Source organism: Protomyctophum bolini, assembly GCF_963924005.1.
Source record: "Protomyctophum bolini genome assembly, chromosome: 13".
NCBI lineage: Eukaryota > Metazoa > Chordata > Actinopteri > Myctophiformes > Myctophidae > Protomyctophum > Protomyctophum bolini.
Genome location: NC_137874.1, coordinates 33,800,080 through 33,823,716, shown reverse-complemented (window position 1 = coordinate 33,823,716; position 23,637 = coordinate 33,800,080). Strand labels below are relative to the sequence as shown.

General features: G+C 46.5%; 1 protein-coding gene across 3 annotated transcripts in view; it reads left to right on the top strand.

The window, feature by feature from the left end:
* Positions 1-23,637, top strand: part of tcf7 (transcription factor 7) — a 72,280-nt gene that overhangs the window by 22,082 nt on the left and 26,561 nt on the right. For all 3 annotated transcript variants that reach the window (XM_080779989.1, XM_080779987.1, XM_080779988.1), the window contains exon 4: positions 19,640-19,766. In XM_080779989.1, coding sequence (XP_080636115.1) covers positions 19,640-19,766 — 127 coding nt within the window. The remainder of the gene's footprint in view (positions 1-19,639; positions 19,767-23,637) is intronic.

Genomic DNA, 23,637 nt, shown 5'->3' with positions numbered 1-23,637 from the left:
TGAAGCCAGGCACTTTATTTTGGGGTGATAATGACACGGTGTGGCCGAGTCACCATGTTATTAGTACAGATGATCGATCGCAGAATATCAACCCTCGCGCTAGTAAAACCCAGCCAGCTTGGCAGGCTCTCCATAAACCACTATGCCTGCTATGTCTTTAGTCACACACACGAGCACACATACACACACACACGCACGCACACACACACACACACACAGCAGGGAGAGAGAGCGTTCGGACTCAGAAAAGGCGCTGCAAGATGCCAGCGATCGCCGCTGATGACAGGCGGACCCTGTGATGCTGCTGCGCGGGGAGCCCCCCTAGGCCCGAGCATGCAGCTCCGCGCGGTGCGATCCATCAGTAATGGCTTGGCTCACGCTGGATTTTATGGAGCGCTTCCAGTCGTGGTCAGTTAGATCGCGAGCGCGCCCTTACTCCATGCCCCTCTCTCTCTCTCTCTCTCTCTCTCTCTCTCTCTCTCTGTCTCTGCTGCACTGTACTGTACTGTTGAAATACTGCAGGGCCAGACTGAGTTCCATACATACATTTTATGTCACAATATGAGACATGTGTCTGATTCAGAAAGATATACCTACCCTTACCCCCCCTCCCCTCCCCCCTCTCTCTCTCTGTGTAGTGGGTGAGCTTCTCTCATAACACCTCTTTGAGTTCTTAGAGATAAAAGCAATGGTCTCCACATCAGATCAATAGGTGCATCAATGAGAACATCTCCTGAAGATTAAAGAGAACATGCACGCACACGCACACACACACACACACACACACAACTCACTAATGCAGTGCAATGCCCGGTGAATGGTCAAGGCTTTAATTAATATGTGGAATTGAGTGTGTGTGTGTGTGTGTGTGTGTGTGTGTGTGTGTCTCTTTACGTGCGCGCGTGTGTGTGTGTGTGCGTGCGTGTGTATAATGCGTATGTGTCTCAGGTTGTGAAAATGTGATGCATTCTGAGACTCAAAGGATACTCATGTGCACTCACATGCATGCACATGTACACACGTGTGTTTGCTCGTGCGTGCATGCGCCGGTAGGCCCGGTACGGCAGTTTCACGGGGTGTCCTAATCGATATAACCCTATAGCCCGTCAACCGCACCTCTTAACCCCCCCTTCTCCTTCTCTCCGCTGACCGCTCCAACAAAACATGTCGGCTCTTCTCGGACCAGAGAAAGGGCATCTCCGCAAAACCCTTCCGCCTCATGCATGCTCCGTCACACGGCCGGCCCTGTGCGCCGACAGTAGCCGGATCTACCGGCTCACCCAGTGATGGACACCCTGTCCCTGTCCCTTGTCCCCCCGTCCCGTCCCCTCCAAGCTCGCAGATTGTGGCTATTTCTGGCGGTCTTTTGACGACGCATAAAATGACCCTTCCTTGTTCCCTCGGAGCGAAGGCTGCCGAAGGCCAGCGTGCGTCCGTCCGTCGGACAGAGCCTATCATTATACTGCCGTGTCGGCGTTATACCGCTCATCTGGAGTGATGTCAGTGTTTTTTTTATTTTTTATTTTTTTCTTTAACTTTATTCTCTCTCTCTCTCTCTTTTACCCCCATATCGTACCCGACCAAAACCCCCAGTTAAATGAGAGCCGCATGTTGCTGGCACACAGCTAAAGAGCGAGAGGCGGGTGGTGGCGGTGCTGCTGGCGGTGGTGGTGGAGGGGGGTGGAGGGGGGGGGTTGGATATGGTTTTGGGGAATATACAAGGCATTCAAAAATATTCTTTCATACGGCGGGGAGACCGCAGGACGGGGCCGTGTGGTCGTGGGCCGGGGGTTGGTATACGCTCCGCGTGGGGAAGCCACATCAGAGGGTCCCTCTGTAATGTGAGCCCACCCCGGGCCCGGCGGGCGCAGGGATCCCCAGCGCGGACGGACGGGGAGCCAGCCGCGACACCGCCGAGGTCCAGCGAATGGTGGTCAGTGATGTAAGGAGGTGGCCCCTTCCATGACAAACACACACTGGGAGAGGTTGTTTTTGTTGTGTGCACTATAGGATATAGGGCTTTTTTTGTTTTTTTGCTTGGTCATTGTTGCTCGATGGCCGACGTTCAACCGCCAAAATGGTGTCGTGTTGTTGCCGTGTTTATGTTCTTGGAGTTTTCATTTCGGTCCCTTTCTTTTCCCTGTTTTCAGGTCCTTTGGTCTTTTTCTTTTGTCCCCTGTCTCTGACGCTCTCTACGTCCTCGTCTGTCTCGTCTACACATCCATCCACCTATCCACCCATCTATCATTTTCATAATCCTTTCCGTCTAATCGCTATTTCTGCCTCCCCCTCTCTCCCTCTTACCTCCCCTGCCTCTCTCTCTCTCTCCCTCTCTCCCTCCCTCTTACCTCCCATGCCTCTCTCTCTCTCCTTCTATTTCTGCTTACTCGAAGACTTGAGCAAACAAACAAGCAGCGGGTGGCTTGGGTCTCCTATCTATAATTCAAGCCAGTCAAACTACAGGGAGGAGGATGTTTGCCAAAACACATGAAATGCATCTCCAACATCTCAGAGAGATGGGAGAGAGAGAGAGAGAGAGAGAGAGAGAGAGAGAGAGAGAACTTTACCATGGTGGGTAGGTCTCTGTACACAGAGACTGAATTCAATGTGTAATTTGATTTAGTCCAATAAATCTCTATCTGTTCTACATAGGGCAATTAAATGAAGATACACGCACGAGTTATATGTCCAGGACGTCATCTCTCCAGAGAACTCTGAGATACCATGATGTGCCGTGTCAGTACAGTATGTGTACTAGTACTATATGTAATGTGAACTTCTGTATGCTGACTGTATGTTTCTGCTCCATTTGCTGCATCAATTAAGACAGTTTTGGGGACCACCAGTGGTCCTTGGGGTGGGATTTGAGGGGGTCCCCATGCCAAATGTGTTAATACAGCATCACAATCATTTTAACCATAAAAAATGGCTTGTATACGTCTTATTTTTTGAACATTTTATCCTATTCATTTAGCATTAATTTGTTGCGCCCAAATACATTTCCTTGACACGGCAGAGTTTACGAACCACTGATTTAAGCAGTATAACTTTTTGATTCCCGTCGGGACATTGTGTCCCACTAAAATAGGAAACACACAGCGATAGAAGGACACTGGTCTCCTCTCCATTGTACCTGGATGACGTCTGAGGTCATGCGTTTGACGTCCAGTCACCTATATCGACGCGCCCTGCACCAAAACAACCCTTACCACTTAAACCCTACATGTACTTAGTTGACCATAGCCACCCAGGACTCATACGAGACCCCTCATTTTGTCTTCTGCACCAAATATCTTGGCCACCGAGAATAGCCTAGAATCTAGAATCTACACACGGTGGTTTGGAGTGGTGTAAAGCAAAAGTACATTTACTTACGGTAAGTAACCGTACTTAAGTACAAATTGGAAGTATTTGTACTTTACTTGAGTATTACCAATTTCCAATACTTTTACTTCTACTCCCTGTACATCTCTGAGGTAAATATTGTACTCCACTACAAGTACAGTAACATTTGAGTACCACTGGTGGTTTGGGGGGCGGGAGCCGTCTGTTGCCACCCCTCATATGACCTGAAGTCAAAACACTTGACATGGTATCGTCTGAAGTGCTGTTAGTGAGCAGGAACGGTGTTTCTCTCTCTCAGCTTTGTTGGCATGAGGAAACATACGTTTACATTGCCAAAGCAAGTGTCAAAATATAATAAAATATGTTGATAATGGGGAAAGTATATACAGTTTTACAATTTATGTGGTTTTCACACACACACTGTTTGAAACAGGAAACCAGGCAGCGCAAGACTCTCCAGCATGAGTTGTTCAGCAGTGGTGGAGATTGATTGGTTTTCTTTTTTCAACCACTTAAAACCCCATTATGGTTGAGTGGAGTCCCTCAGGGACTCGTACTGGTGTACTTTCTGTTTTCTGTTACGCGTTGCGTCGCGCAACGGTGCATTTAAAGTGGTTAAATGCACTTGGAAGCAATGGTTTCAAGTCGGTCCAAGGATTCTTTTAGTAATTTAGTTGATTGAGACTGGATTGATGAATCTACAAACAAACATATGTACACGGCACGCACACGCATAAGTCAGAGTATTCATTCTCATGGTTGACGAGGGGTCCACTATGTCAGTGGGTCTAGTGGGGACCCCCAGTGGTTCTGGAGAGGGTTTCAGGGGGTCCCCAGCAAAGAAAGTTAATAATAGCATAGCATGAAAATCTGTTTTACCAACCCCTTACTGCTATTCAAAACTAGCCGATCTACAAGTTGAAATGAAAATGTTTTCCTTTGAACATTTTTAAACACAAATACGGGGGTCCCTGGCACAATAGTTTTTTCTCCAGATCAGGGACCGCACGGTCCAAATCAATCTGGAGGTCCTTGACTCTCAGTTTTCCCGAGTCGTGACCAAACAGAACGGAATAGGCCCTCGGTCAGAACCGAGGTGCCAACCAAGCGGACCTGGATACAGACCTCGGAACAGAACAGACTTTTCAGAACCCGAACACAACAGACTTTTCAGAACCCAACACAACAGACTTTTCAGAACCGAACACAACAGACTTTTCAGAACCCAACACAACAGACTTTTCAGAACCCGAACACAACAGACTTTTCAGAACCGAACAACAGACTTTTCAGAACCCGAACACAACAGACTTTTCAGAACCCGAACACAACAGACTTTTCAGAACCCAACACAACAGACTTTTCAGAACCCAACACAACAGACTTTTCAGAACCCGAACACAACAGACTTTTCAGAACCGAACACAACAGACTTTTCAGAACCGAACACAACAGACTTTTCAGAACCGAACACAACAGACTTTTCAGAACCGAACACAACAGACTTTTCAGAACCCAACACAACGGACTTTTCAGAACCGAACACAACAGACTTTTCAGAACCCAACACAACAGACTTTTCAGAACCGAACACAACAGACTTTTTAGAACGGAACACAACAGACTTTTTCAGAACCGAACACAACAGACTTTTCAGAACCGAACACAACAGACTTTTTCAGAACCGAACACAACCGACTTTTCAGAACGGAACACAACAGGACAGGGGGAGGGAGGAGTGGGTGGGTGGGTGGGGGTGGAGTGGGTGGGGGGGTTGGGGGGGGGTGTCCGCTGCGGCCTGCGGTTCAGGCCCTGCGGTTGTTGTTGCCATAGTTACAGCATGCCTGCTCTGTTCCCTGCCAAGCGCCACATGGTGCGTTTAGAGAAGGGCCCAGCCCAGCAGGTGGTCTGCGGAGAGGTATAGCGCGAGAGAGAGAGAGGGTGGAGAGAGAGAAGGTGGAGAGAGAGAGGGTGGAGAGAGAGAGGGTGGAGAGAGAGAGAGAGAAGGTGGAGAGGGTAGGAGGGCCGGGGCGGGCGGGGACTGTTGGGGGGGGGAGGAGGAGTGGTACATATCCAGCGGAATCGCTCCAGCCACGAGGGTACCAGGAATTAATCAGACGGAATAAATTAGGACATGAAAGGAGAGAGAGAGGAGCGTTAATTCAGCCCCTCACTCCCCTCCCCGCCCCACCCCGCCCCACCCCGCTGTACGCTCGCTTCCTTCCTTCCAGCCACACCACATCATTTATCCAAACATCCATCGGCCCACCACCGTCACCCGTCCCTCCTTCTGCCCGATCGTTTGTTAATATTAGATCATTTGCCGATGTCACATCGGCCCACAAATGGGTCCCAAGTGGGTTGGGACCTATTTGTGGGCCACAGACCGATTTGTATGGGTCACGGCTCAAGTTTGAATCCCAATTTATTTGCCTACATTTAAAACTATATATATATATTTCAAAAGATTTTTTTAAATAGAAAGTAAAACAACAACAAATTAAATTATGTTACGAATTTTAAAACAAAGTAGTGAAAATAGATCTGATATTTTACATACATCTAATCTCCTTTCGGGTCTCGACCTGAAAAGTTTGGGAACCACTGGTCCAAGTAAAGTGAACCCATTCTGTATAGGGATAGGGCCCAAAACCTTTGAGAAGCACCGTTTTACCCGTTGCTCTGAGGCACAACGGTCTTCATATATACAGTATCACTGTATAAACTGAGGCAAGGCTGTCGGTTTAACCCATTCTGAACGGGAACCCGTTTTGGTGTTGGCATCATGTTATGATTTAGCCATTGAAAAATAGCAGATCTACAAGCTCATATCGCGCCACCGAGTGGCGCGATACGAGCTTGTAGGTCTGCTATTTTTGAAAAATTCGAAGAACGACTGACATTTTTAGAATCTGATCTCAGGTCAGAATGGGTTCATCAGACCAGTGTGTGTCCAGTGGAAACCTCGTATGAATCTGATCTCAGGTCAGAATGGGTTAAAGCCTGCATGCAGCGGTCAAAGCTCATCGCTTCTTTTTTTTTAAACCGAGGGAGGCCATCAGTTGTAGAAGCCTGGAGCCCAGCTCATCTGTTAGTGTCATCTGTAGGGCCGACACCATTACAACACTTAAAGTTGACGATTAATTGTCACACACATGATCGCGATTAACGATTTAATTGTGTTTGACGTTGAACATTGGAACTTGCACACATGACCGATATTATATTATATAATACACACCATTGAATTGCTTGTATGCTTTCAAGAAATACATTTAAGGGTGGAATTAGCCGAGTGGAAATGTATGAATATTTTTTAACATGGTAACGATCATGGCGATTACGACGACTTAAGCAAAAGTAGTACGATTATCTCAAATAATATTATAGAGGATGATGTAATGCTTGTGACAGGTGTAGTGGTCATCTGTCACTGAGGAAGATCACAGGGTCACAGCCCGCCCCGTGGTCAGTGGCACCTCGGACTCCTCCCTGTCGGCTCTAAGTGCTGACAGGGCTCGCCGCTGAGTGCCCCACATGTCATCCAATGACCGTAATCTCAGGTGAGGAGGTGGTCTTTAAACTTTAAATACCCCCAAAGCAGTTTAAATACCCCCAAAGCAGGGTCGCTGTGATCTTTCTGAGGACGTTCACAGGAATGCTGTGATCGGGGCGGGAGAAGAGGGGGAGGGGGGTGGTGAGCAGATGATTTGTCACTCAACCACAGGGCGGAGGATGTGCGTGCATGTGTGTGTGCGTGCGTGCACGATTTAATAAATCTCCTCGCCGGTCGCCGGTAAGGCTTGTGTTTTTGTAACATGGGTTATGTGCATTTGGTACTTGCATAACACCAGAAACATTGACATTACTTTTACATTGATGTTGAGAGAAAACTAAACTATTCACTCATTGTAAACGCCGCAGCAGCACAGTGCATAAACAGCATACAAAGATGAATACAACACACAGCATTGACGTGTACATTCGACAGAGCACGGCGTTCCCAGTTCACGGTTTGTGTCTTTGAAGTATGGTCACCTCCCCCCTCCAACCCTCTTGGATGCGATGCTCTCTTCTGGCAGGTCTTTGATGTAGGAACTCTCAATGGAGGGTCCAGTAAGTGCCGTGCAAGAAAGGGACAACCGGTTGGGTACAGTACGTACGTACGTACCTCAGTCCAGCTGCAGCGCACGTGACGGTTCATACAGCCGGCCAGGTGTGGACAATGGAAAACTCTCGTTTCCATGGCAATGGAATTAAGTGGAAGTTTAGGGATGTTGAGGCCAGCTGTGGTGGTCGAAATCGGCTTTTTTTTCTCCTTTTTTTTAACAAAAGCAGCGTAATGGTTTTGATACCAGACAGAGTTTGGCAAGTTTAGCAGGGCTATTGGTTAGGCACAGAGTCATTTCATTTGACCTAATATGGTCAGAAAAGTCAAATAATGGCTGATATTTTGGCAATACCGAATATATGGGTCCGGTCTGGCTTAAATCAACAACCATAAGACCTGCCAAGCTGTCCCTCCCTGGGCAGGGTAACTCTACCTGTTGTACACGCTGAGAAGTGAAAACCCCTCTGCTTGTGAGGGTGGTTAAAGCCATAATTCATAAGATACGTACGATGCCCACGAGGCATTTGGGCTGCTTGCATCACATTCAAGGCTTCCCGTACGGTAGCACACAAGACGCCCAGAGACATAAGTTATTTTGATTCAGACATCAAAGCAAATAGATCAGACAGAAAAGCACCCAATGCATGTTAATAGGACTTCTAACGCGAGAGGGGCCATGTCATCTGATTGACATACCCTAGACATGGCCTCGGTCCCCCAGAAGACCGTTCCCGACCCGCACTGTGTGGAACTGGGAGACACGCACGTGACGAACACATGTACGCACCGACACGGTGACACACCATACCACATACACATGGATGCACACCGTCATGGAAAAGCTCTTTCTCTGTATGAATGACATTGCATTGGGTCCTGTACCATTATTAACACATTTCGACCTGAGGACGATTCTCCAAATGTCTTCTAAATCATGACAGTTTTATGTAAAACCCTATGTTTCCATGTCAGTGGTTCTCAAACTATTTCATGTCAAGCCATAGAATGATATGTATTTGGCCGCCTCTCAAAATATGTTGTTCCAGGAACACCCCCCACCCCCCCCCCCCGTAGCAGATCTACAAGCACTATGAGCTTGTATATCTGCTATTTTTAAACAGCTAACCTCAGTCTGGACTAGAGCAACCCTACTAGGATAGGACGAGACCCACACAGAGCCCTACAGGCGTGGATGGATGGGGAGAGAGAGCATGCTACATGGTACCCTACAGGGGATTCACCCACAGGTCACCCGTTTTGGGGGTTTTCCCCCCGCGATGCGTCAAAGCTTTGATCCCTGACCACAGCCACCAGAAAAACCAGGTCAGATGAACAGAGCGTCTCTAAGGAAAGCAAAACGCACGCACACGCACACACACGCACACACAAGCACACAAACACCAAATAAACACAACATCGGCCATGGGCCCCACTGAGAATAGATGAGACACGCACACCGTTTCCGGTGGGGAGAAACTTTCAATGCTCTATAGTCTATACCGTGACAATGGCGTTATCAGACCGCCCGACTTCTAGGTCCCTGTGAACTGTATTCCCACAAGACATGCAGACAGACAGACAGACAGACAGCCTTGTATCTATTGTCTGAACAAACTGGCCCCCAGAGGAAGTGCGCGCTCTCACACACAAGGGAGGATTTATGTCCTTTTGCGGTCGTCTCATTTCCTCTCGACTCCCTCTCGTCAATATTTTCGTCGCGGACGATGATCCCAAGTGACACAAACACGAAGACGGATCATTGTGGAATCTCCAATTGGTATAAACAAGTAGACCATTAATTAGGTTGTTTGGGGTCGAGCGTTTAGGAGACTATTTCTGAGGAGACTCGACGACAGGGCGCTCCGTCACATTGTTGTCTCATGTCTGCGCTCATTAGGAACATGATAACTCATCTGCGCAGTGTCACGATAATGGCACGGTTTGGTTTTTCCCTCTTCAATATGCTCTCCGACCAACATCCATGTGGCCCCGGGCCACAAACAGCAAGGCATTGTCTCTCTGGGGTTCGGGTAGCTCCGAGGTTCTGCTCACAGTAGTCCACTGACGCCCAGGCTGCAGTATCGTTTAAGTGTGATGCGTCTCCCCCCCCCCCCCCCCCCCCCCCGGCCTCGAGGGTTGAAGTTCTGTTTGATGCGACCCTGGTAGTTTCAACGGGAGCGGGGATTTATGTTTTCGCAACTGTCTATGTGTTTGTGTTCGTCTTGTCTGTCTGTCTGTCTGTCTCAGTAGGACAGAAAGGAATGCTTACCCTGCTTCATGTTTTGTCCTAAAACTCTTGAATCATAACACTCACACAACACACTCTTTTTACTCCAAAACTCACACAAATCGGTGCATATTAGTGGAGTCCTATGTGATCAAGATACATCAGTCATTCATTTCACACATATTGGCTACGATTGGCTTCCAGATTGTGCGGATCATACCGAGATCATGATCCGATACGTCCTAACTTTGAATCACGCATCAAAGGGGCCACTACATTTTGTAGAGCCAAACGTTATTTCACAGGGGGAGCCACAAATGGTACAAATGTCACTGTCAAATGCACCAATAATATTGTCTCGTGAGTCGATTCTCACCAAATGTGTGACATGCACAGAACTGGGATGCTAGGGTTCATCGTTTTAAAATAATGTACATATTCCCAAGGAGTGTAAAGGTTGTTTTATTGCATAGGGCAAAACTAAAGCTGGGTGATATACGCTCTGCGCTGCACGGTCTTCCTCGACCATAAGAAGTAGTAACATGGTAGGTAACATACACACAGGCTCCCAGTAGTTCTGGCTGTTCTTGGGATAACAACAAAACAAAACAAAAAGCTTGTATCATTAAAATGTAATTGAAGCGTATGAAAATGAGTTTAGGGTTTATGTTGTTGGTGTGCAGAGTCATGCCCATGTGCACAGCAACACACGCTGCTGCACTTCTGGTAAGGAATGGTGGTTTCTGATTCATCATGGCCACAGCCCAGATGTTCCAGTTATGCGTGTGTGTGTGTGTGTGTGTGTGTGTGTGTGTGTGCGCGCGTGCGTGCATCTTGCTGTGCTTTCGTGAATATGCACTTGTGCATATACTGTACATGAATCTGTGCATACATATAGTATGTGATTGTGTGTGCGAGCGTGTGTGTGTGTGTGTGTGTGTGTGTGTGTGTGTGTGTGTGTGTGTGAGAGATTGGGGAGTGGGCGGGCATGGGGCGGGGGGGGGGGGGGTGAATTTGGCTCTTTTTAAACATAGCAGCGTTGTTATGGTTCCCCGGGCTTTGATGTCGCCCAAACCTCCAACTAAGAGCCGCTCATTTCGGGCTCCTAGCTCTGGAGAAGTCAATGACTTCCAGATTGGGACTCCCACTCCATTGCACTGCATGGCCCAGGCTTCTGGGGGGGCGAGGAGAGGAGAGGAGAGGAGGTAGGGCTGGGCTATTAACCCACAATATGTATCCAAACCCATATCGAAAAGCAATAAGCGACTTCATTTAGCACAACTATAGGTTAATCAGGGGGGAAAAAAACATTCCAATAGATTTGTTTATTAGTTGATTAGTCTGATCAACCAATAGCCGCTACGGTCTACACAGGCTCACAGGCTGGCCATTTTCAGCAAAGACATTTTGGTGTAGATGCAAAATGGGGAGGGGACCAACTATAGACCCCTGGGGGACACCGGTCAACAAATAAGGCCCAGGCCGTGGCGTAACTGTCTGGGCACCCAGTCGCAGTGTGCCGCGGGTTCGACTCCCGAGCCCGACACGGCCTTTACTGCATGTCTTCTCCCATCTCTCTCCCGTTTCCTGTCAGCCTACTGTCTGTCCCTGGCAAGTCCCTGAATAATAATAATAATATAGGGTTTAAGTGTTTAAAGGAACAGAAGTATTTGATATTAAGTACTTTTTCATTAGTATAAAAGTGGCTAGTATATTCGTTCGGATGGGTGTGTGTGTGTGTGTGTGATGCATGAGAAGGGGCAGCGAGAGAGAGAGCGAGGGAGGGAGAGAGGGAGCGAGCGAGCGGCGGACATGTTGGCACCAGAACAAGGAGGGGCAGCGGTATACAAGACACGCTCGCCAGCTCTTCAACTCAACGAAAAAGTATAAAAAAATGTTGTGGTGATGTGCTGCTGAATAATACTGTGGTTGGAGGAGAAGGGCCGCCGTTCAAATTTCCGCCGACATTAAGTGCTGCTCATTCTGTCGGCTTTTTTGGGTGGGGTTTGCAAACGGCCGTGAGGTATACCGGGGGGGGGGGGGGGGGAGGAGATAATGAGGGTGGTTGAGAGGGGAGTAGAGGAGGTGACCGTCCAGATGATATATCTGCTTTGTTTTGGGGGGCCAACGGGGTAAATGGCTGGTGCATCGAACCCACTGCATGTTCTATACTTAGATCTTGAGGTTTACAACAAGCCCTGTTTCTCTCCCTCTCTCCCCCCCCCTTCTCTCTCTCTCTCTCTCTCTCTCTGTTTTCTTTTAACCACTTAAGCCCATATAGACTTCGTTCGTTGTATGACAAATTGTAAAATTAGGCTACAGTTAAGTCTTTTTCTTTTTTTTACATTTGAAACCTTTTGAACAGTTGCACAAATTTAACCCAAATAATAGAGATTTCAAGGATTCACATGCTTGAAGAACAGAGCGAAAACGGTGTCCCACGTTAAGAGTTCCGTATAGAACCTGAGGGGGACGTGAAGGAGAACTAACAGTGGACGACAATGTCATTTTCAAAGACTCCCCCTGACTGACAGGCCATTTTATTTTCAAAAGGCAGAATAACCTTTTTTGTCTTCTTCTCTCTTTGAAGAGAAAACAGAGAGTTTTATTCACTCAGACAGTAGTAAAGGTTTCAAAAATGAATCCTTCATATTTATCATGACAGTGGCGGCTTTTTTTGGGTACTTTTGAGGCGACAGCGTCGACTGTGTTGATGTACCGCTTATAGCAGCGGTTCTCAAATGGAACCAAATGGACCTAACGGGTCCATTTGGTTTCATTTGTACTCTCTCAGAGTTAAATTAATCCAAAATCCTTGAAATTAAAATGGTGACAATCACTGCTAGAGGCTATAGCCGGAAGACAATCTTCCCTTATTGGGGACCTTGGCATATCTTTTCAAAGGAGGGTCCGCGGGCAAATCAGTGTCAATGTGGGGGTCCTTATAGCATGGAAAGGTTTGAGAACCACTGGCTTACAGAAATCGAATTTCCCATCCGACGATGGATGTGGGGTGGGGTGTTGCTGGGTGTCGTTGATGCCGTCTGATTGGTTGTAATCCAATCTAATCTGCTAGCAGCTGAGTCTAATCTAGCATGTGAGCAGCCATGGGATCAAACGCTCAGAGAGAGACTCTCAGGTCTGGCCGACCATTGGTCTGTTTCTCTACAACTCTCCCACCGCCAGGTGTGGGGAATTTTACACAGCTATATATATATATATTTTAACTCCGGGCTTTTCCCTCTGTTCACCCACAAAAACCTCAAAGCCATTCTGCCTGTACTGTGTGTGTGTGTGTGTGTGTGTGTGTGCGCGCGCGCATGTGCGTGTGTGTGCGACGTGTGATGTGCGTATAATGTATGTCAGGAGTGACAATTTATGTTTTGCCTAAATGTAATGCCTACTGTAGCACCTCGTTGTACGACTACGACTAAAACGATAGTATCACTTGTTTAATATTGTATCACGATCACGTACATCAGTGATAATATTGTTGTTTATTGTTTGTGTGAACCTGATGGATGCATTGTACAATATTCTGGCTATTAACCCTTATGACGAGGGTCACTGTGCAAAGGCTGACCAAAAAAGTCAGTCAAGTTTGGAGTCATTGCAAAGTTTCATAATTGCATAATTCTGAAACATCAAACTACCATTTCAGATTAAACTTTTGTGATTACCGTGCGTGCACAGCCTTATACCTCACTGGAATCCATCATTCATTCAATTGTTTGTCCCATGCAGCCACTAAAGTAATCATTTTAATTACTACAGTGCCTTAAATGTTGTTTTACAAATGTCAGAATGTCCCGATTACTTTTTCTTTTTATGCTCTATTGTGTTTCTTGCACACTTTTAACTTTTGATTCTCTCTTATCATGTTTTTTTGAACAACATCTCCGTTGTTTGATGCTGTGTGAAGCGCTTTGTAACTCTGTGCTATACATGCATAAATTATTATTATTGAGGTGGTTGCACACACACTGGCATATATTTTCACTGCGTTTAATGTGCGGATCTGAAAGTAGTAGGCTATCACTAGCTGTCAGCCTGTCACCAACACCCCGTTAAGACAGCTGCGGAAAACGGATTAAATTGACCCTGGTCCAAAAAAGCGTTATATGGACGACAGCAGTGTGCAAACGTGATTGGCATGAAGTGAGGTCGATATATATATTTTTTTTACATTGGTTATTAAACACCTAGTACTACTACTACTACTACTACTACTACACTAGATGGACAGATAGGTCAGCACACTTATATCACATCTAGAGTCTCAACATTTTTAAATGAATGGACAACATCTCCGTAGATATTGTTGTAGCCACATTGGCTCATATGAATATGTGTAGAGCATGCTTAAACGAACCAATTATTAATGCCGAGTATAATATCCACTGCCGTGACGAATGGGCACGTGGCGTTTGAATGCATCTCTCAAAGCGGGCATTCACCAGTTCAAATTGAGCATTCGTATCAGCAGATATCCATTGCACGCATGACACAAGACCTTGGATTCACGTTAAGTTGTTTTTCTTATACACTGAACATAATTGAAAATGATGAAATGATGCTTCAACTGTGTTTAAAAGAGGCGATTCTTCTCTTCTTACCTCACCTCTTTCACCAGGATGAGAGTCGGTTTGCTTTCAAATCAAAATAGTGATTCAAATAAACTACATTGGTAATGTAAAGATGCCAAAACAGAGTTATCCCTGTATCTAATGATCAAGCGTCTCAGTTGCATTTTCATTGTCTCAACTGCAGTTAGTTAGAACTTTGCCAGGCTATATAGGGTCCTTTACAGGTTCATTTGGTTCCATTTGTACAATCTCAGAGTAAAATGAACACTGGGAATGTTGCAGTGTAGATAGGGGTCCCATAGACCCCCCCTAATCAAATGGGGGTCTGTGGCCAAATGCATGTGGGGTCCTTGAAAATTGCAGCGGTCGAAGTACTGTCAATGGCAACCCCACGTGTCAGTTCACACATACAGGTGAATGGCACTGTAAAATGCGATCTGTTTATCAATGGCTGTTTTGATTGTCCTTTTGAAGACATTTCTATGTGAAGTGCCACCTCAATTCATTTGATGACAGGCGTTGCGGGAGGGGACACCAAACGAGCTACGACATCAGCGACTCAGATGTCATTGTGAGAAGAGCTCTTTTCACCACCAAACGCGTTTTGATAGCAGCTACTTGAAAGGCTTGTGCACAGAAAGGTGCATTTGTCATTAATTCCCAAATAATTGTCCGCCGTTTTCATTCAGTTCTGACTGTGCAGGAGGACGTACTGCCTGAGTGTCTGTGCACGCCTGCATGTGTGTGTGTGTGTGTGTGTGTGTGTGTGTGAGAGGGAGAGAATGTAAGTGTGTTTAATGTTCCATCTCGGTGAAATGAGAGATTAAAGACATTACACTCAAAGCACTTTGGGAGAGAAAAGAAAGGACCCTCTCATTTCCGTTTCAAAAAGAGAGAGAGAGAGAGGGATGTGTTTAGTGTGTCATCTCAAAACTAAAGAATATATTAGGGGTGGAGTGTTTTTATCAGCTCACAAGGCACAGTGAATTAAGGTGTGTGCGTGCGTGTGTGTGCGTGTGTGTGTGTTGTGTGAGTGTGTGTGTGCGCGCACCGTGCGTGCGAGTCAAGGTGGAAGATTGTCACCACAGCCAAGTGATGTCTGAGACCCCATTAACTCTTGTATTCAGTAGCCCATTCCCGTTCAAACGGACCTCAGAGATAAAAGGACAGGACAAAATTATGCAAATAAATCAAAGGCCTTCTTTTTTTTGTGCGTGAAAATAAACCTCAGAGAGTCTGACGGTACATTAAGAGTTTTGTGACGCACTCGAAAAGGTGTTGATATCTCATTGGAATTGTGAAGTAATCACGTCTTTTGAAGTAATTGCATCTTTGATGTTTGCTATAAACAAACGGAAGGTACGAGATACAGGAGAGAGTGTGTGTGTGTGTGTGTGTGTGTGTGTGTGTGTGTGTGTGTGTGTGTGTGTGTGTGTGTGTGTGTGACGTGTGTGTGTGCACTTCGTATCTTAGCACCTGACTTAGCACCGGTGTGTGTGTGTGTGTGTGTGTGTGGGATCTTTTTTCCATACATTTGGTGATTTGCACGCGTGTGTGTGTGTCCATACGTGTTTGTACGTGTGGGGAACATATGCATGTATGTACTCGCCAGTTTTGAGGCTTCAAACTCGCAGTAAGGTAATTATGTGGAAGTTGTGTGTGTGTGTGTGTGTGTGTGTGTGGCTATTTCTTTCTTTCCTTTTTTTCCCCCTCCTTTTAAATAGAGAGAGGTTGATAATTACAGGTTCAAGAGTGCTCTCAGTCAGCCTCCCCGAGTCTGTGTAAAAAAGGAAGGCGCGGAAAAAGCCACTTCAAGGCCTGCTAATTACCCTAAGGAAGAGAGGAAACATAAATGGGCGATTTTGCGGCTATAATGTTACAGGAAAACGGTTACATCAACCTCAGCACGTGAAACAGATCCACAGCTAACATCTGAAGGGGCCTGGCAGCCCTGCACAGATGCTCGTGCGGGCGTACCGTGTGTGTGTGTGTGTGTGTGTGTGTGTGTGTGTGTGTGTGTGTGTGTGTGTGTGTGTGTGTGTGTATTACTAGTATCCTTATCGGGGGCAAATGCCCCAACAAGTATTTTCCTTAGGAGATCAATCGTTGCTTCATGGTAAAAAAAAACTAAACTAAATTGGGGGGAGTTTGGCTTACGATTAGAAAAGTATTTGGGTTGGGGTTAAGCATTCAGAGGTTAGGGTTGGAGCTATGCCTGATTTATTCTCAGTGGGGTTTAAAAATAGCTAAAATGTTACAAATGGAATTCATAAAATCAACGTCCGGACCCTAAAAGCGTGGACGTCCTCATAAGTATAGTGAGACTAACGAGTGTGTGACTGAGCACACCGTCATCCGTACACACACACACATGTGGAGACACTGGAGAATGGCAGAATGAGTGAGCGTGTGCACGTTGATGTGTGTGACGTGCACTAAGCCTTCCCATTCAGCAGGCATGTTTTCATAAGTGTAACTCCACTTGCATGTGCGGCGATGGCGCTCGCATGTGTTTTATCCCATTCTGAACGGGAACCCATTTTGGTGTCAGCATCATGTTATGCTTTAGCTATTGAAAAATAGCAGATCTACAAGCTCATAGCGCGCCACCGAGTGGCGCGCTACGAGCTTGTAGGTCTGCTATTTTTTGAAAAATCGAAGAGCGACTGACATTTTTAGAATCTGATCTCAGGTCAGAAGGAGTTAATCAGACCAGTGTGTGTCCAGTGGAAACCTCGTATGAATCTGATCTCAGGTCAGAATGGGTTAAATATCAAACGCTGTCAAAACGTGGCAGGATCTAGATTTCCCCTCATACACCGCCGCAAGTTTACGTTTTATTTATAAAGCAAAATGATGTAAAAAAAAAAACGTCAAGCCAAAAACGATTTCGACCTCATTTTGACGTGGTGTTTATTTACACAAGGCCGTATTTGCTCATTGGCAATTGATTATTGATTTGCCGTAACCAGAATGCCGCAGGATTATGTACACACGCTCCAGCCCACACGACTGCTACAGGGTTTCCCCAACACGTCTTCAGGGGGTTCTGGAAGTGCCACTGAACAGGATTCAGGCTGGCAGACACCTCTGCCCCCCTTCAAGCCCTCACTACAGAGGCAGTGTGATCTGAGCTCCACAGCACCATGCTTCTCAAACGCTTTTCATGCCAAGGACCCCCAAATTGACACACATTAGCCTGCGGACCCCCCAATTGAAAAGGTTTTGTTCAAAGGTTGTTGACCCCTCAGAAGAGATGATTTATGTTAAGTTTTACGTTTGATATTTTTCCAAAAATGTTAAAAAATAGCAGATGTACAAGCTCCCTTGTAGTCATAGAGCTGCTATTTTTGAAGCGCTGTGTGTGTGTGTGTGTGTGTGTGTGTGTGTGTGTATACGTGTGTTTAATGTTGAGCAGGGCATGGGGAAGATCTGCCTTTAAGTGATAAGACATTCACTTTGTAACTCGGCAGGGGGTCCAGCTAGTAGCAAAGATCTGCTCCTCTGTAGTGGCGATGGTACACACACACACACACACACACACACACACACACTGCTGCGTAAAAATAAGTCTGCGAAAATCTGTCTGCCAAACTTCGCAAAGACATAAGTCATTTCACAGATTTACTCATGCATACACACTACAAACAGTGCAGATAAAGTCACGCAAACAAGCATGCATGCACGCACGCACAAACACACGCACACACACACGCACAGCCAGACTGGTTCAAATCTATGAATTGGAACTTTGTCCAAGGCCTGCTGGTGGGTGAGCTGTACGTTATACCTCCAACATTGCAAACCGCTGTGACATATCATATGGCAGCCAGCATGCTGGGAGCATTAGCAATAACTGGATTTCACGTAAGTTATTGAAAGCCATTTGTAAACAGAAACATGAAAGCAAACAAGCTCTCACGCAGCCTGCCTTCATCATCAAAGGGCTATCGATCAAATGGGCCTCCCTCCCTTCCTCCGAATCCTCCCTCCCCCCTTCCCCCCGGTTCGTTCCCAGCCCGAGCACATGTACCGTGCACACCCACCGCCCCCCCGACCCCCGCAAAACACATCTGCTTGTTCCAACCCAAGCCATGCTTGAAATGACGGTCCACCCCCACCCCGTCTTCAGCAATACCAAAGTAATACTTTCATTCACTTTGTTTTTCGACAATTCATTCGTCCTTATTATTTCTTCCCGGGTTACCGGTATGCATACTCGCGGATCTGTAAGCTCACAACATTCACGACTTAAGTAAAAAGTGGGATTTATGTGTTTGCGCGTTTGTGTTCTGTGTGTTTGTGTGAGCACACAAGCATTTCTGTCTCTTGCTCTGTGTGTGTGCATGCACACGTGCATGTGTGAAATGTGTGTGTGCTTGTGTGTGTGTGTGTGTGTGTGTGTGTGTGTGTGTGTGTGTGTGTGTGTGTGTGTGTGTCCATATTTGAATGCAGTGGAAGAATGCAGCTGTGAAAAAGGATTACATGCAACTGTACAAGTTCTGGCTTATTTGTGTTTTATTATGGGTGTCTTACAGCCGTGCGAAGCAGTTAGCCCTCATTATGAACGCCAGTGAAGTGATTACGTGCTTAGCGTTAATGTGCCTTATTGAGTCAGCGATGATTCTTGAAATACCTCAGAGAATCATAAAGACAGAACACTCCAAGTCATCTCATGATTCTTTCTTCTCCCCCCCCCCCCCCCCCCCCTCATAGTGAGTAGTGATTAAAAGAGTAGGGAAGTTATTTCACGATAAGAATTCTTTAAAATGATTACCTTCATCCGTCATAGATACTGTATGTAGACGACCCATTTAATCTAGGAACGCATCTGTGTCAGTTGTTTTTTTTGTGTTGTGTTGTGTCCCCTACAGTCAAACAAGGTGACATGTTGTGTGTGTTGTCTCTACAGTCAAACAAGGTGACATGTTGTGTGTGTTGTGTGTGTATTCCCTACATACAAAAGGTGACATGTTGTGTGTGTCGTGTTGTGTGTGTATTCCCTACATACAAAAGGTGACATGTTGTGTGTGTATTCCCTACATACAAAAGGTGACATGTTGTGTGTGTCGTGTTGTGTGTGTATTCCCTACATACAAAAGGTGACATGTGTTGTGTGTGTATTCCCTACATACAAAAGGTGACATGTTGTGTGTGCCGTGTTGTGTGTGTATTCCCTACATACAAAAGGTGACATGTTGTGTGTGTCGTGTTGTGTGTGCATTCCCTACATACAAAAGGTGACATGTTGTGTGTGCCGTGTTGTGTGTGTATTCCCTACATACAAAAGGTGACATGTTGTGTGTGTCGTGTTGTGTGTGTATTCCCTACATACAAAAAGGTGACATGTTGTGTTGTTTTTCTCCACAGTCCAACAAGGTGTCAGTGGTGCAGCAGTCCCACGGCATGCACCCGCTCACCTCCCTGCTGCCCTACAGCAACGACCACTTCAACCCCAGCCCGCCACACCTCCCCACAGACATGAGCCAGAAGACAGGTGAGGAGACGCACGCACGCACGCACGCACGCACGCACGCACGCACGCACACACACACACACAGGCATTGTGTGCTGTACAGTACGCACGCATGTATACATTGGCTGCAGCAGCCCAGAGAGACTGCAGCGGTTCCACTGCTTCTCTGAAGTGGTCTGCTTCACTGGAGGCACTTTAACACACGCACCGTGCGCGTGCTCGCACACACACACACACACACACACAGGGATGGAAACAATTATGGTGACAATCACACAGGCCCATCTCTGTGGCACACACAAGGTTCTGCTTAGCATGCTCTCACACACACACACACACACACAGTGTACTCAAACATTGGCATTCGTTATTTATACACTCTTGTACACTTAATACCATTATGTGGTTTTCAAATCTCACACACACTCAAACAGACACCCATTCACACACACAGTCACACACACACACACACACACACACACACACACACACACACACACACACAGTTTTCATATTTTTGTCATCAGTTCATGTGAACGTAAACAGGCAGATGATGTTGATGATGACGATGATGATGATGACGATGATGACATTCGTAACGATGAGGGTTATGATCACAATAACAGTCAGAACATTTGACGATTGAATGATTAGATTATAATTAAATCATTTCTGACGCTGTGAGAATGACATAGTGCTCTGTTCCACCACACAGAGACACAGAGACGGACTGCCAAATGTTTCTGCCTAGCACATAAGAGTATAAAGAAGGATAGAGACTGAACCGGCGCGATAAAATGTAGTTTTTGTCCGTGAAAAGAGGTAAATGAAAGTTTTTCATCATAGTTTTAGTCGAAAAAGTGAACACTGGTCTTCTCAGTTGCATACATAAGTCATTCGATAAATAAAATAAGTCGAATTCTAGCTAGCTTGCTTAATGGACATTAACCATGCACTTAAAGCATATTCTGAGAAAATATACATATTCAGAGAAAGTAAGTCCCCAGCCAAAAGCGTTGAGAACATGCAAACTCCACACAGAAAAGGCCCTGTCGCCAACCCCACTTATCGGGTATGGGCACTGATGACGCGGAGGAGAGAACACGGCCCCCAGTGCCCACATCGTACCACATGGGGTTTAAGTGGTTTAAAATGGAGAAGGAGGTTGGCCGCTTGGGAACCGGTGTCCACGTGTCCCTGGAGATGACGCCGAACCCCTGATTGCTCCCGATGAGCAGGTTGGCAGAGAAACGCCACATGCATACAGATTCCATTCCCGAGCCTCGTTCAGAGACAGACCGCAATAAAACCAATCCCTCTCCGATCTGGTTATATAGATCTGTTCCTCCAGGCTGAACAGGGCCCGACGAGGGACAGACGGAGTCCGTCTCCTCGGCTCCAATCAGTCATTAGCCCCAAATCAACCTCAGGCAATCTGCTCCCCCCTCTGAACAGCACCGCACTGCCTGGAATTCCCCCTGTTCCCAAAACCCTCATCATGCACACACACACACACACACACACACACACACACAGACAAGGGTGTGCACGTGCACGTGTGTGTGTGTGTCTGACACTAGCATAGTGAGTCAGTCCCTAATGACAGAGTGGCCCACCTGTTCCACGCAAGTGCACATGATGCACGCACACGCACATGCACATGCACACGCAGTCAGACAGACAGACACCTGGATACAGAATATGACCTGTCTCACAACACCTCACCTGAGTAAGCTGCCAGTCAGCACTGTAACTATATGCACACGCACATGGCACACACACACACACACACACACACACACACACACACACACACGCACGCACGCACGCACACACTCAGACACTCACACACTCACACACACACACACACACACACACACACACACACACACACACACACACACACACTTGCTTCAGCCCTCCGTCACTCATCAGTCTCTCATTGGCAGAGTTTAGCTCTCCTCTCCGCTGTCATTGTTCTACAGTTTTAACCTGACATTCTCCACGTCATCCCCTTCTCATGCACCGCTTACCTCACCTCATACTGCCACACACACACACACACACACACACACACACACACACACACACACACACACACTTGAAATGATCGCGATATAGAAGTCAGACTATACTTAGCCCCAGCCCCACATTATTGTGATATAATGGCGTTAGAGCAGTGATTCTCTGCATTTGTGAGAAGACGTTGTCAGGATGCGTCAACATCCTGATGTTTGCTGGGGGCCCCTACACTACAGGTCCTAGTGTAGGGGCCCCTACACTACAGGTCCCTGTGCCGTGCTTTGTAGAACCCCAGTACTGTTTACCTTAGCAGCCACTTTACCTCACCCCTCCTCAGCCCCTCCCACTCACCTCACCTCACATGGCACACCTGACTCCACCCCCGTAACCCCCCCACCCCCGACTCACCCCATCAAACGTGCCCTTCGGGCAGCGAAACGGTGTGTTTTAATAGCACAGTGTAGCGTCAGTGTTATACTGTTATTATATCACGTCACCTGCTGTTTATAGTAGTCACGCTATACGGCGGGTAAAGAAATCTGCCACGACGATATCCTATAAGAGCAGGCGGTGGTAGTGGTTCTCACCCTGTGGCTCAGGGACCCCCAGGGGGTCCCCACATGATTTTGACATGACAAGAAAGAAAAGAACAATACCCCTTACTGCATCCGAGGTAATCAACAAACTATACTAGTATGAATACTCGTCAAACATTGGCCAGATTGTCAAATAATATATATAATAATCATTAAAATAGCTGATCTATACAAGCTCACTGTGAGCTTGAAGATGGGCTATTTTTCACTTTATTTCTTTGTGTGGAAGTCAAACAAAGTTTGGTTCCATTTGTTATACACTCTCTGAGTTACAGACCCGCAAAAGACCCAATTTCATACACGGCAAACAAAAACAAGAACTCCACCCAAAACACTCACTACAGCTCATCTTCCGCTCAGTGTGAATCTTATCTGGTACTGGATCAGGTCATTGGTCAGTCAGTCAGTACTGGATCAGGTCATTGGTCAGTCAGTCAGTACTGCATCAGGTCATTGGTCAGTCAGTCAGTACTGCATCAGGTCATTGGTCAGTCAGTCAGTACTGGATCAGGTCATTGGTCAGTCAGTCAGTACTGGATCAGGTCATTGGTCAGTCAGTCAGTACTGCATCAGGTCATTGGTCAGTCAGTCAGTACTGGATCAGGTCATTGGTCAGTCAGTCAGTACTGGATCAGGTCATTGGTCAGTCAGTCAGTACTGGATCAGGTCATTGGTCAGTCAGTCAGTACTGCATCAGGTCATTGGTCAGTCAGTCAGTACTGCATCAGGTCATTGGTCAGTCAGTCAGTCAGTCAGTCAGTACTGGATCAGGTCATTGGTCAGTCAGTCAGTACTGCATCAGGTCATTGGTCAGTCAGTCAGTACTGCATCAGGTCATTGGTCAGTCAGTCAGTCAGTCAGTCAGTACTGGATCAGGTCATTGGTCAGTCAGTCAGTACTGCATCAGGTCATTGGTCAGTCAGTCAGTGTTGGTCTATTGAGTCATCACAACTGTAGAACTCCCAGATATGACTGTTTGCTCTCATACTGTAAACACGCCATAAAAGCGTGAAAAAAGGGAGAAACGAGACATTACTGTGGAAACCGATATAGGCGTTTACTGTAATCCCACGTAGCCTGTCGTGTTGTGTTTACACTTCTTACTGGAACACTGCTTTTGTTTGGGGGGAGGTTTTTCGTCTTTAATTGGTTTCTGGTGTTTTCGTTTTTTTAAAGGTTTCCTCTTGACTTTAGTAAGTTATTTTTAGACTTAACAAGTGCAGAGCGGCAGCAAAATGTTTCATTCACGGCCAAAAAACAGCTCTCGTAACTCG